At 34.9% G+C, this 15,933-nt stretch overlaps 1 protein-coding gene across 1 annotated transcript in view; it reads left to right on the forward strand.

The window, feature by feature from the left end:
* Positions 1-15,290, forward strand: part of LOC149801701 (uncharacterized) — a 94,243-nt gene extending 78,953 nt beyond the window's left edge. Inside the window, exon 7 of the mRNA XM_089955971.1 lies at positions 3,506-15,290. Within this exon, the coding sequence (XP_089812097.1) occupies positions 3,506-3,676 (171 nt within the window). The 3' untranslated portion in view covers positions 3,677-15,290. The remainder of the gene's footprint in view (positions 1-3,505) is intronic.
* Positions 15,291-15,933: the final 643 nt, after the last annotated feature.

Below are 15,933 nucleotides of genomic sequence, written 5' to 3' on the forward strand. Positions count from 1 at the left end.
TGAATCATTAAAAAAAAAAACTTTAAATGACTTCTCTAAAAAAAACGACTGAATAGAAGCTGATAAAACATAACAGAAAACATTATGGAATGAGGACTTTTCCAGTCTGTACAAATAATGCGTACCTGCTGTCAGTTGTGGCCATTGTCACTTAAAAATAGAAAAGCCTTTAAATATCTTTTTGAAAACGGAATTTGACGAAATGCATCCTGACAACGAAGGCTTCTAATTTTGTACATCTAATGCTGATCCACCATCAGATATAAACATCACTACTAAAAATAGAAAAACCTTAAAATATCTTCTTCATAATTACCGCAAAGAATTTGATAAATCTTTATAGAAAGTATCCAGTCACGAAGACCTTTCAGATTTACGCAAATAATACCAATCTGTCATCAAATGTGGCCATTATGACCTCGAATTAAAAAAATCATTTAAGCGACTTCTAAAAACTAATGAACTGTATCAGACCAGGTTTGAGAGGGAGTATGTAGATGGTGTAAAATCAATATATGCGTGGGTATGTGGTTAGAATTTTTAACGTAGCTTTAAAACATTTTCAGTCATATGGCAACGATGTCTGCAGTGTGGCAGTTTATAGTGATGTCTAGCACTGGGGCATCATGCCGCAGACATGTAGCATGGTGTCCCACCCAGTCATATTATCCTGACACCAGGCCGACCAGTCCTAACACTAACCTCTTAATACTGAGCGCCAAGCTTGTTGTAAGTCTTTGGTATGACTCTGCCGGGGTTCGAACCCACGACCTCTCGCTTCCGAGGCCAACGCTCTAACCACTAGGCCAAGGTAGCGGTTTAAATTAACATATAAAAGTGGAATTATTTTTACTAGCTTCATCTTTAAAACTAATTGCTGAACATGGCTTGACTAACGTTGAACAAATTGTCCTGACATAGGAGCAGTCATTATTGGACAAATGACGGTGATGTATCATCAGAGATGGATGATGATAAAAAACCTTGAACCATTTTTTTCATAATGCGTATGCAATCAACAACACTGGAAGAAGTTTCAAAGGAAAGCATCCCACAGAGTCTTAACCTTATATAACGCCCTTACTGACAAGCAGGTCCAGTAAGTCCTTACCGACTAGCATGTCCTGTACGTTTTGGAAAGCTATATATCCTCTACGTGATGGACTTCTCTCGTTCTGTGTATATTAGTAGACCAGATCGTAGAAGTATGAAATAAAATTAAGTTATTAATGAGGACTAATACTTCGCTACAATGGCATTTCAATGAAATAATTTATTTTTTTTACTTAAAACGCCAGAACAAAGATGTTGAGTTCGAAATATTACGCAACATACCACCATTTTCATGACCCTTCATTAAATAAGTATTAGTATACGTATGACTTAATGGCTTTTGTAGGTTATAACACATTATTTCAGAAATTTTAAAATTAAAAATTGATCAAGGACGGTGCTGTTTCATAAACTTTGTAGTTATGAACAAGTAGATCAACTTCCTTAATTCTGAGACCACACAATTTGAAAGAGACTCTTTATGTCAAACATGGCATTAGCATAGCTATTATAGAACGGCTCATTTATTTGGAGATCTCCAATCAAATCTTACAGTAGTTGAAGTCAGGTCTATGGTAAAATATTTGCATCTATAATTTCAGTGGGTACTTCCCTTCGGTCAGGAATTAATGAAATCTCCTGCAAATAAAGATTCAAATTAACTGTATTAATTTTAGCAATATTAGTCAAACAATCAGCTGCAAAGGAAGACTTGTAAATTTGATGTCCCCAGTTCAAAACGAAAAATACCGGCCTCCGGCTGAGAAGCTGGCAATAATATTGCACCCTGTTGTTTGTTTTACGCATCTGCGTCCCGGGATTCAATCGCCAGTTTCAACCCTTCCAAAGTCTATGGTTTCCTCCACCTTGAGGTCTACAACAGGCTGTCATCTGAATCATGCAGAAATTTATTTAAATTCCTAAAACTCGATTTGTGTTTGGCTAATCCCCAAATCACACCCTATTGGTTTAAACAGTGTTGTGTTTTATCAGAGACAATCATATCTAATCATTACAATATCGCTGTTTAATTAGAGATAATTACACGTAATAGTTAACAAAGTGTTGTTTTGTAAGACATATTCAAACCTAATAGTTAAAGTAATGTGTTTTATCAAAGCTGATCACACCTAATTAAAATACTGTTGCGATTTATTCGAGATAATAACGCTTAATAGTTAAAATATTGTTGTATTTTATCAGAGATAATCACACTTAATTAAAGCTAATGTTGTTTTGTCAGAGATAACCACATCTAATTAAAATATCGATGCTTTATTAGAGATAACCACATCTAATAGTTAATATAGTATTGTGTTCTATCAGACATACTCACATATAATGGTCAAAAATATGTTGTTTTATCAGAGATAATCACACCTATTAGTCTAAATAGTGTCGTTTTATTTGAGATAATCACACCTAATAGTCTAAATAATGTCGTTTTATTAGAGATAATCACACCTAATAGTCAAAATAATGTCGTTTTATTAGAGATAATCACACCTAATAGTCTAAATAATGTTGTTGTATCCGATATAATCACACCTAATAGTCTAAATAATGTTGCTTTATCAGAGATAATCTCGCCTGATAGCTAACATATTGCTGTTTTTATGTATATTTAATCCGTATTGTTTGTTCGCTTTCTTAACGATTATATGTTATGTACATCTGTATTTTGCACTTGACTTTTGTCCAAAATCAAGTTAACGGTGTACCTGACCAGTGACATTTATTTTGTAAACAGCGTAATGCATATCTAAGTTTTCTCTATGAAAGTATATTCAATATTCAGATCAATAACTCAATCTCTCCGACATCTACAGTAACAAACATTGTGGATAGCTTGCGTTTACGGTAAGGAAGAACCCCATAAATTTTGGGATCAAAATGTAAAATGTCAATGTCACTGTGCAAAAAGTGCTGAAAGAAAATAAAATATTATGTTCAGATATGTTTATCACCCCATGTGTATCATTATGTAATAATCAAACCTGAACTCAGCTGGAGACTCGGCAGCAATTTATTGCTGAATAAATAACACTTACAAAGCCGGTGGTAGTCAGGTGGGGTTGGGGATTTGTCAAATGATGTAGACTAACAAAGTCTTAAGGTAATTGTTAGATGATTGAAGCTTGAGTAACATTACTCAACTATGACTGACATTTCCGTTATTCTTTTTGTATCTAATTAGCATAATCATGGACCAACAGAACTTTCACCTTTTCAATAATAATGATTTATCACGGTAAAAGTTACGATTGTCAAAGTCTTTAGTTAAGTTCTTGCGAGTCATATAAAGATGGAGTACGTAGAATAGATCATGATGTGTAGGCGAGGCCGCATGTTCTAACGACCATTTTTTTTTAATTCTTTGCAATCATATTAATGATTTCTGAAGAAAAAAAAAATACTTGTCGATACAGTTGTATATTTGTTTGCTTTTCAGAATGGCAAGATTATAGGAGTGGAGGTCCCAAGATATGATAGGCTTTTGCAGAGAACCATTGCCAAAAAAAGGAGACAGCTTTGCATCAAGTGGATGCTTGTCATCGTCATAGTTATCATCATTACAACTGTAGCTACAGTCCTTGGTGTTCACTTTTCAGATGTTAAATAGGTCATCTTGACCTTCGTCTCATCTCAGATCCATTTTTTACATAGATAAGACTTAATAATCGCTTCTGAGACAGGGTTTATATGGTCATGATTGTGGTCGAAGGGTTATTTATCCATTCATCAGTGAAGCTCGAATGGGAGATAATATTTTGCTCATTCAGTCCTGTGTTCGTTCATTTGTTTGTGTGTTTATGTTCATGTACTCATCGTTTCGTTTTTTCGTCTTGCATTTAACATCGCATCTCAAAGAGAGTAGCTCAGCCCTACCAAACTTAGGCCACTGTGACCTAATATTCATGCTTGAGAAAGGTTTTTTATTTTCAGCCATTTGTGTCTTTCATTTTTGGTATTTTTTTAAATTCTATTATATCTAGACAAATCCAACTCTGTTTCGATCCTACACCGATGAACCTTGGCATGTTGATGCATCCTAATTCCCTTGCACCACACAATATTGCAATGGTTAGCTTGGACAACTCACAACCAGCCAGTAACAGGTTTAGTCCTGTTCAAACTAGCCTCGATCTGCTGTCATAGCATACCTCAATGCATAGCACTCTCTCCCATTGCCTTTGCATCAGTCTTCCATACCACGCTCGATATCGTCAACTACTTGACATGTGCTCCTGTGGACTCCCATAGCCATAGTACGAATCTTCCATACCACGCTCTATATTGTCAAATACTTGACATGTACTCGATTTGGTGAGTGGATTCATGTTTATAAGTAAAACCTTGTTTTGCAGGTAACTATAATTTCTTTAGTCATCACTTTATTCAGTCCCCCGTCCCTTTTCCCCTCTTCTCTCCTTAAGGTTTTGTATTCATTAGTCATACACTGGATTCTATGTCTCATGTAAGATTACACAACTAAATATACTATGCTTTGACATTGTCTGTCTGTCTTTGATTTAATCCTCAGGTTCATTCCCATTCTTCTTTTTATATCAACATTAATGTAAGCAGTATTTGTTTAATTTTTTAAAATTTGTATAGCATCATCAGATAATCGTTTAGCTAGTATGTTTTATTTTAACATTTGCTTGCACAATCGTGAAGTTTGATTGCTTTCGTTTTGAATACTCCCAAACACCAGCAAAAGGAGGCAACAGTAACGTACTTTCACGTTTTGATGAGTACTGAAGATTTTGCATTGATTTCCATTTCGTTGTAACAGTGTTTAGTTAGATCCATTGACTGTACTAGGTTTTTGAAAATGCTTTGTGGTAACAGGCATAACATGACATTGTAATAAAATAATATTTACCATGAGCATACCATTCCATTTCTCAGTTTTATACAGTTTTTAAGTTCTACAACAGCTTTAAATTGTTTCAGATTTCATAGCTCTAGCGTATTTTCATAACAATGGTATACTCATCAAAAACAATATGACAAAATGGACCATTCTCGAAATGATCAAGTGTTTTTGAAAGCCGTTGCTCAAAAAACGTCACGTTCTGTAAATAAAAATATTACAGAATTTTCCAAAATTATTTTCATTGCACATGAGATTATTATTGCAGAACTTCTAAAACTGTGTTCCACGTTCAGGTGGTATGGCTTGGCAATTATCACCAAAAACATTTTTTTTTTAATTTTTTTTATTTTCTATACCACTTCTTAATTAATTGACTTGGTTCGTAACTGAACATAGTTTCAGGCTAAAAATTTTTTGCCATTTCTCTCCTTTTATTTTTAGAACTTTACTTTTAGTCACCACTATATTGCCAAAATTGTGCTGACATGTTATTAAGCCTATATGCATACATGTGTTCCTGATGCATATTTCTGTCATGGGTTTGTAATAGTCCCAAGAATGCATCTCATCAGCTCAAACCGTATGCATAACTTGAACTCCAATACAGATAAGAAAACGGTACTAATTTTCATCAATGCAAAAATAACATTTTCATTTTAACATAGCTAAATGGCAAATGTCTGATATACATTTGAACACAGAAAAATATGTAATGAATAATTATAATAAGAACGTTAAACGAGAACAGCAAATTTACGTATTAACTCATTGAGGCCGAGAGACTTTTATCATTTTCGACTGAAATGGGAGCAGGAAACGCATTTTGGGGTTACTTCTGAATACATCCAAATACATATGCTTCCAAGAGATTTCCGTCTAACCGGATGCTAGTTGTGTGAAAAGTGTCGTTTTTCGTTGGCTATTTCGCTCGCGCGTGTGCAGAAGGGTAAAAGTCGGGTTAAAAAATTGTTTTTCCTGCTTCCTTCTGATTAAAAAAAGTCCAGATTATTTGGTATCATTGTAGAGCTTCATCTGTCTACATTTTGGTGATCTTGACGCTACAGAGCTCGAAAGTTGGGTACAACCCTATTATGCATAAATGCGTCACTAGGGGTTAATTAGTTAAGAAATGAAAGGCTGAGACAGTGATCTCTAAATACATAAATGTTCTCTTGGAAGAGCGTTCAATATGTGATCAATATTCATAAGAAAATCAATAGAGATCTACGTCAAAAAACGTTACTGAAATCACATATTCTATGAATATCTATTGATCAAATTTACAATAAAGATAATAAATTAAACATTATTTGTAGCCAGGAAAAATGTAATAACGTATCTGCAATATAGGTATGACAACAAGACTAGTTTTCATCACAGCAAAAATGGAATCTTAATTCTAACATGGCTGAATGGCATACGTGCGAAGCCACTCGTGACGTAACAAACTGTGTTCACCTCACGAGTGAAATATTTCTTTGAATCTATATAAAAAAGGTAGATTGTTTAATTTGTATAATTTTATTGCAGATTCTTTCAATTTGTTTTTTTATTTTTTATATTCTATGCCACTGCGACTAACGGCTGCATTACTGCATCGATAAAAAGAAGTTCCGAAATTTTACACTAATGTTAAGGCAGCGACTTTTTATAAATTTAGATTGTACATGTAATTCTTCAAATTAAAGTATGTTTTCATGCAAAAATGAAGAGATTTTTATTTTCGTTAACACATTTCTTGCGGGTAATGATACAGCGAACATTGCAGTGGTGAATGTAATATAGCAACATGCCAGAATACTGCAACAGACTTCTGAGTGTAACATCATTAAATACGAGATTTTACTGATTGTCAGTTAACTTCTAAGGATTTTGGCCGCATTTGTTGTTTATTTTTGCATTCAGACGTGGAATGATGTGTAGGTTCGCAGGCTTGAAGTCTGTTGTGGTGATCGATGCTGCACCCAAATTTCGATTTTCGCTTAATTTTTATTTGCAGTCGACACTAATCAATGCCTAATTTCTCCATCGTTTTGAGACATGCTTATAATCGTGATCAGAGTAAAAATCGCTACGTAAACAATTTTGTGCGATATGTATTCAAGAATTTTTCTTCACAATGTGTACCTTTTGTCGTTGAGCGTAACAGGCAACAACAGTACAATATGGGTGTAACAGAAAATCCATTAACAACAGGTAATGTAAGTTCAGTTACTGACAATTTGTATGTTTCATGTGGAAAACTAATTATAAACAGTTAATACTGCTAACAGCTGTCTTTTTGTTAGTTGTGTTCAATTTGATGCATTCTTGATGGCGCCAATTCATTGATTACATAAATGTATACTAGAGGGTTAACACATTTTACGATCTATTCATCCTGTTGGAGAGAGAGAGACAGACTGAAAGAGAAAGAGAGAAATACATGTCTAAAGAATATACATAAGGACAGATAGACATCCTATGTGGAAAAAGAAAGTTCCAAAAGTAATATCGTCATTGTGGCTATTTAAGTTTTCCCCAATGATACATTTCAATAACTCATTATGAAATGTGTGATAATTTGTTTTATCAAGTGTTTGTGTATATATAACTGAATGAGTTTCTTAAGGAAATAATCAAAAAGTCAAATCATTATTCTGTGACACACTTCTCTCCTTCTGGAAAGGTCGTCCTGACATATTATTTACAGTCATAATGTACAAATCGGATACAAATTAAAATAATTACGTCCATATTCGGTCTCCTGTGTCTCCACGATCGTGCATGTCTCGTCATCATGATACAGGTAAATGGGTCAGCTTCGATAGAAAGAGCCATGAATTTTGCGGCTTCTGGATTGAAGCTTTTAGCACCTCTTATGAGGAAACGCCAGGAATATATATTCTGAATAAGAGTCATTGGTGTTATAAGAAGTTTAAATTTATGTGTCCGTGTATCTATCAGAAGAACTTGATTGCATATTTAATTGGTCTTTTACTGGCCCCGTAACTTAAGTTTTCGCTTTCTGGTCTTGAGAGTAAAATAAAATAGTTACGATTGAAACTTCTACTCATAACGCACCCATCTTCTCTCCCTACCTTATAAATGGGGTTCTCCCTATTTGTGTGAGCATTCAACATTTAAACTTTTTTTTAACCACTACTCACCTAATTTCGTGTTCGTGTCAAGATGCATATCCTTCACTAAAGATATATCACCAACATCAAGAAAAGACATTTGTGTCATATGATTTCTTTTGTCGTCCTGATGATTTTGAGGCTTCTGATGAAGCAGTGGTATAGACAAAACCTAATCTGGCCTCGAGTTTAGCTGCATAGCTGCTTTTGTGTCCGCCTCCAGTTTCTTTGGAAGATATTCCAGAAATGCATCAATTACCAGTTTGGGTGTTTACCAAAAACGAGAAAAAGAGGGATAACCCATATTTTCATGTTTGGCAACACCATATGCAGTTACTTGTAGGGCCGTAGTACGTGCAGCCCTGTTTTTGATGCATCTATAGGTTCTACTGCATAGTGTATGGGTGTGTCTTTCTACCATTACATTGCCCATAAGGTGACAAGGAGTTGTACATTTCTTTACACAACTTCTTAATGACAACTGATTCGAAGCTTTTACCTTGACCACAATGAGTCTTACAAGGAAAACCAATGGAACAATAAACTGGCCCAATAATGTGTTTTTTCTTCTTCTATTGTGTGCGCAGTCTAACATTTGGTAGGTATGGCTTGAGCATAATAAGTGAAATGATTATTATAACTAGCCACCCTTTTATCTCTACAATGAGAGATACTTCAGGCAAACGAACTCCAAGAATGAAGTTGAATGAATGGGTAAAAGTGTTGTTGCCTTGTTAAGTATGGTGTTTTCTCCTGCTGCAACGCTCACAAGTCTATATCTTTTTAACAGTCTCCTTGTCCATTCTAGGACAGATAAAAACTGTAAACAATAAGGCACAGTGTAAAGTCTCTGTCTTGATTACCCATGACACCTTCAATTCCAGTCTGACTCTGACATAGCACCATCCCAAACCATCAGTACTTGCATCAAAATTCAAAATGAATGCGACAGTATAATGTACAGCCTGGAATATGTCTCATATCAGTCGTCCTCTAAAGCCATCAGAACCTTCATATTTGACCACTGTCCATTACCACGTAACGCCGGCTTTATTTGATTTTGCTTCCTCTCTAGTGATTCGTCCCAAAAGAATGTCATTTAAGGGTCTCACTGTCTTGGCATAGTCCTTCGTAAACCTTTTGAAATACGATGTAATCCATAACAATTTTCTAACATCTTTGATGCTTTGGGGACTGGCTATTTCTTAAGGCTGCAGCCTTCGCGGGATCACTTTCCATTCTCATGTCTGATACAATAAGGCACAGGTACTGCGCCCTTGGGTGAAAAAGATCTTATTTATAGACCTTAAGCTTTAGACCATGTTATTTTAGCTGGCTAAAGACAGCATCTAACATTTTACATTATTGTGCAAAGTAATTCAGGCAATCTTGTAGATTGAGATCACTCATACAACACGATATCAGCCTTTCAAAATTACCTGGTACATTTTTGAGTCCAAATGCCGTCTGACTGCATTCATAAAGCCCAAAGGTCCTAACATTGATTGTGTTTATCTTCCTTTTTGACTAAAACTTGCCTCCAGATGCAGCCCTCTGTTGTTTTATATCATGCAGTCTAACATACTTGGTGTATCTGAATATTTGTTAGTTCCATGTAATGATGGCAAATTACTGTTTTGATGAAATCTATGATCATAACTGTCATTAATGAAATTGTTGTGGCAAACATAAGCGGAGAAAATTAACTGAATTATAGTGCTTGTTTAATCACTGCAATCTGTGATCATATGTGTTATTCTAGTGAAATTTGGCCATTTATTGTTTGAATAAAATGAACGATCATTCTTGTCATTCCATTTGAATATTTAGGATACACCATTGCAATAAAGCATAGATCTATATTTTGAAGACTACTTTTATCGAAATATATTTATGTAATTAAAGCTTCAATAAATTGTTCATCTATTGAACTGGACAATTTTAGTAATACATTTCCCTTTTAAATTATGTCATTTTTTCGCCGTTCACTACCCTAAAACCTCTAGGTTTACAGGAGTCTAAACTCAATTCAAAATTTGCATATATAAGTAACATATCTTTATATGCATATATGGCTATCTTCCTGCAACGTGAACTTTAAGCTTTTTATGAAGACAAGCCAGTAACTGGAGGTCAGATCCAAATTCTGAAGTAGCTTGATTCAGCCAGTATGTCAATCGTTTCTTAATGCTTCGTAAGGAGTACATGTCTCTTATGAGTCTTTCATACAGTTTCGGAAATATATGCAAACTCTTAGGTTGTATTTTTTTTTTCCACATGAAGACAATGCTGAATAAGAAGGAGCTTTGAGATTCCCTTACTGCTCATTATTCTAGCATTTCCTGGAGATGTTAACTTTTTTAAAGAGTCCAGGGGGTATCTTTTATATGCTTCCTTAAAAGGAATATCATCCATCAACCTGAGTTCATGATCAGTTAGGTTAGTGCAACACAAGTCAGCTATTTCCTTGAAAAATAAAGATTCCCATTTTCGAGTTAGTTTTTGACCTCTTGCTGCTGCAGAAGGGTAAGGAAATCACTGTCAACATCGATGCCTCATTTTCCAAGCAGTTTAGATCTTTCGACCATTCAACGGTTTGGGTTGTTTAGAACGCAATTCATCTGGAATTCATGTGCTCATGACTTTTATTCTTGCAGCTCTCCGATAGTGATCTAGGGTCGTATAGATCAATCTTTGGCAGAAATGTAACGTAAACTAGGTGGAACTCTTTGCGTTTTTCTGGCTGCTCCCAATAATACCTCTCTGGGGCCTATAGTCAACCAACGAGGAAGCTTATTACGTGGTCTCATCACAGCTGTGTCCCAGTTACCTTGCTTTTTTAAAAAGTCAGAGATGATGACGGACTTAATGGGGGCCACTGTGATTATTATCTTAAGGGTGGTTTTCACTGCACCAATACTATAGCAATATGAGTTTATGGTCTGAAAAGTCATAGCCCATTCCTCAGGAACAGACTTACTACTATCAAATAGCTCTCGACAAATGAAATTTGTCCCAACAATGACGGGTAATTTTTTTTATTGCACTTTGTTGTTGGCAAAGTAATCATGGACAGTACACATTTTCTCTCCAAACGAGAATACTTTAAAATGTGCCTCTCTGTAGCCCATACAAGGTAAAGTATTACCATTAGCAAGGTTAACTTCAACTCAAAAGTCCTGCAAGTCAAGTAATACTAAAGTTGGGCAAAATACTTTCAGACGAAAGAATATCGTTAATAAATTTTCCTTGGGGCCTACTGCTTTGATTCCTCCAATCTGCCTAATGATAGTTTCTTCCAGTTTAAATTCTGCACTCCATGATTATGTGCTCTACTTTTCAGATCAGGGCACATTTCTATTCTGGTGAAGGACCAGCCTTGACTCCATGACTAGCCTTCTTGTTGTCTACGGGTTGAGTGTTTTACATATTCTGACTCTCTATTTTTTCCATTAAGTTTTTTCTATCCTCTTCATGAAGCTCTCAAGCTGAGAGAAAATATCGTTGATGACACTGGAAGGTTCTTTTTTTTATCTGCTGTCAAAACATGCTGCTGGAAATATTACCTTTCCCCTGTGTGGCAAATCTATCCCGTCCTGGCAGCTCTTGATCTAGTTTTCGTACCTCGCTGAGCAGCATATCAAATTCCTTAACTGTGTCGTATTTGTGCCTGGGTGCATTTTTTATCCTTTCACTACCTAATCAAGTTCACGTGTTCCTCAGCATGTCATCTTTAGATGTCTCCTTAACATGACCATTTTCCAACTGCTATTTGTAGAATCTCCCCCACGCGGCATGTCCACTAAGCAGCAGAAGCATTGTTTTTGTTCTGGTTGTCTTTGTAACACTTCTGCCTAATGGATTCACCAGAATAAACATTTCCAAAAGTGCTTCCTGTGTTCGCCATATTTCCTCTACAAAGTCTTCGTCTCCTCTTGAGAGTAGCACTTTACTTTTTGCTATCCCTCTAAAAGATGTTCCAACAACTTCTTTATGCATAGATTCAGGATAGTATTCGTCCCTTACAAGCATCTAATTTCATACTTCTAAACCTCAAAACTAACTCCACCATGAAATGTTAAACACAGGTTATGGGGTAGATGTCCTTTCTACTAATGACGTTTGCATTATTCATTAGTCAATAATGTAGATCATACTCTCTTCTTCAGTACATCAGTAACAAGACTGACATTCAGTCGCGTTAGCTGTTCAGCTTCTTCTATTTTCAGCTCTTCTGGCTTCTCTTCTACAGCCATAGACATTAACTTTATTTCTGACTGTAATAGTTCTGAATGCAGTACATTTCTTAGATTTGTTTGTTAAATGTGAAAGACCAAATCAAAACTCTAGTCAACTCTAGTATTAGTCGATTACAGATCAGATTTGACTTTGATATACTCTTTTAAAAAACACCAAAATTTCATATTCTATTTAAGCTTTGTAAAGCCAAAAACAAAACCGAAAGCAAACTATGACGGAAAAAAATAGGTAAGTTATGACTGGATTCAGAAGAAAAGGAGACAAAAGTTAAAGAATGCACTTCATGCAATGTTAACTCATACCGAACTTGCCTACTATACTGAAGTGTAATAGAGCAGCTTACACTAAACAAAAGAACTAGTGAAGACTTCAGAGTCCTAATACTGAAATGCAATTCTGACACATATGGCAAAAACTATGAACTATTTTGACACCAAAAAGTCAAGGTCAGATATAAAGGTAAAGGAAACGATTGAAAAACTGAGGTTTTGCTTGCTTTATTTTACTGTAAATAAACCTAACCAAAAATATCTATATTGTTTTAATATAGTTGTTTTAACAGCTTTGTCTTTCTAACATAAAAGAAAACACAAAGTGAATTGCTTTTCACTTAAACTGAATAGCTTTAGCAACTATAACCAAAAGCAAATCTTCGACTCAGAATAACTGATAGTGTTTGATTACAGACAGAATAAGGTCAACCGACTCACAAGGACAGCCAACAAAAGCTAATTTGGTATCAACTGGAGTTTTGACTTTTATGACTAAAGTCAATGCTCTAAATTAACAGGTGTTGTTGTTTGTTTTTTTTAATTTTATTTAATTTTTTTTTAAAAAAAGGCCGTCTATTTTTACTTTGTATGCTGAACGTTAGAAGAGTAATTTGTTATCTTGAAAATACAAAACATCACCAAAAATGTCAAAAAGAAAATATTAACATGCTTTCAATAAAGCTACATGAAACAGTTCTTAACCTACTTAATTTTTTACAACACGTCAGAAAAAAATAAAACGATAAGCTGATTTTCCACTCAAACATGTATCATACATGACCGGACAAATTATGATACCTCGGAATACACGAAAAGGGGATACCGGAGTATGCCTTGATGTACTTGTGCAGAGGCGTAGCTATGATATTTTGCGCCCGGGGACGAACTATAAAATTGGCGCCCCAGCCCCCTCCCCGTTTAATCACATTTTTGAATATTACCCTTGTTTACTTATTATAATGTAACGTTGTAAGCCTCATTTTGGCGCCCCTGTACCTTGGCGCCCGGGGACATATGTACCCCCTGCCCCCCCCCCCCCCCCCAGCTACGCCTCTGTACTTGTGAGGTGTGTTAAGTCCATATCCCTAAATGATTATTAACAATTAATTAATACAAAAGTCTGCATATAAATGTGTGAATCGTGCTTTCTCATTAAAATCTGTATATAGTCTTTTCAAATCCTGGCTTGTTTGTCTGGTCCTTTGCTGTTATTGACCTTTCTGCATCGTACTAATGCCATCAGGTCTGTGAACAGAAGAAACATGAAAAGCCAAAGATTACATTGTTTTCTGTAATTGCTTAACTAATTACAGGTACTTAATGACATGATACTGCAAAAACGTCCTTAGGCCATGAACTAAATAAAACAATGAAGGAAGGAGAGATTGCCAATAGAGGAAAATGCATATGACAAATCTGCACGCGCCAATTCAATAAAGGTGCAGATTGATAAATAATAAATATAGTGAGATCATACGACCTAAAACTGCTAAGAAAAAGGCGACATGAAGCCATATAAAAGATTCAAGGAAAATGAATATCAAGCAAGTCCTTCAACAAACTCAAACGGTAAGAACTCAAATGAAACTTAGATATAAAAACTGAAGTAATAACTGTCCTTCAAAACTAAATAACTAAGCAATTTCACTGTCCATCCAAAGTTATCAAAACAGATGTCAGTTACAGATATACGAATCCAGTATTGAAAAGAAAATGTACGGAAAATAAGATCACAGTTCGTCGTGATGTCATGTGAATGTCCACAGCACAAATGAATGAAATTCTCCACGTGTATATGTGTTCACAAAAACATGTCAACCATCAATTTGATCAGTGTAGAGATAAACAATACGCCTTGATGAATTAGATCCGCACACATTGCAATGGCACGGACGTTTATAACGCATTTCCAGTCACAACATCCTATGTAGGAACAGGGGCTCGTATCGTTGCTTTCAGTTTACCTATAAACCATGTATCTACTTATAATAATACAATTATATAATACATATATGCTTTACAGGTAAACTGTAAGTAATGATACGAGCCCATGTGCATGTCAGTAGCATGAAAGAAACTGTTTTTCCATAGACCTGAATGCTAATGTTTGGTGAAAAAAATATACCTTCAATCCTACTTCAGCACGCGTGTTACACATTGTCATGGCATAAATGTAAGACCATCATTTTAACACGGACAAAACCATGTACTATATAGCATTTAAGAAAGATGACTGCTGGAACTAGACAGGAGTAAGAGTTCTTCAGTCGTATTTTCAGTGATGTGTATCAGATTTTGAAGGAAATAAATATTTTTAAAACTACAAAACATTATATAGATATGAATTAAGATTATTTCATGTATAGTCAAGAGACTAAACTTGTAGTTAAGCCTGACAGAAACTATAGCTCCTGCATATTGCATTAATTACAGCTAGCTTTGTTGTTTATTTCTGAGTAGAATGTTCCCAACACGTATAGCTCCGCTCGCCTGGGGCTTGTGCAATTAGTATTATCATACCTATAGGTAACGTTAATTGTTTTTAGTAATTTGTAATATCTCTTTAGACTGTATAAATAACGAGCTGAGATACCAGTCTATGTTGTATATCAATATATATTAAAAGGAGGTTGAACTGTTTTATCTGTTTTTATACTTGTGCATTAATATCAAAATATTTTTGAATAAAATGAATTAATTTAACCACGAGTTGTGTTTTATTAATATCAGCTATTAAGACATTATGGTCTTGAACTACGTAACAAAAAAGAGCGAAATCCATCAAGTTTAGTCCATTTCAACAAAAAAAATATATTTCTCTAGAACGGAAGTTAAAAAAAATATAAAAGTAACTTACATTATTGTGAATTAAATGCAAATAGTCATAAAAGTTATATCACAAGTCCCTAATGTTCCGAATGAATTCCAATAGTGTCCCGGATCAATTTCATTCTTGTACCAGTAGTCTGGAATAGTGATGATGTGAAAACAATCATGATGTATCACAATGATATAGTCTAAAAAGTCTCTAAATAAATTAACAATAATCCCAAAACAGTGATTTATTCCAAAAGCATTAATGAGCACTTTCTAATTCCAATTAATAAAAGATTATTCTCAAACTATATCTGACTGCAACATAAGTTAAAGATAGGAATAAATAATTCTGATGAAAACAACCTTTATATACCTTCCCACTTGGCCAATGTCGCAGTTACCATATTCTGAAGATACCCTGTCATCTTAATGGAAAGTTACTCCAGAATGTAAATAAAATTCATTTATGGAATCTTCTAAGGTCAGAATCAATGCTGTATCTAGATCTCAAACTCAAGTAAACATTTTT

The sequence above is a fragment of the Sinohyriopsis cumingii genome, chromosome 4 (assembly GCF_028554795.1).
Source record: "Sinohyriopsis cumingii isolate HCF-2022 chromosome 4, ASM2855479v2, whole genome shotgun sequence".
Classification (NCBI taxonomy): Eukaryota; Metazoa; Mollusca; class Bivalvia; order Unionida; family Unionidae; genus Sinohyriopsis; species Sinohyriopsis cumingii.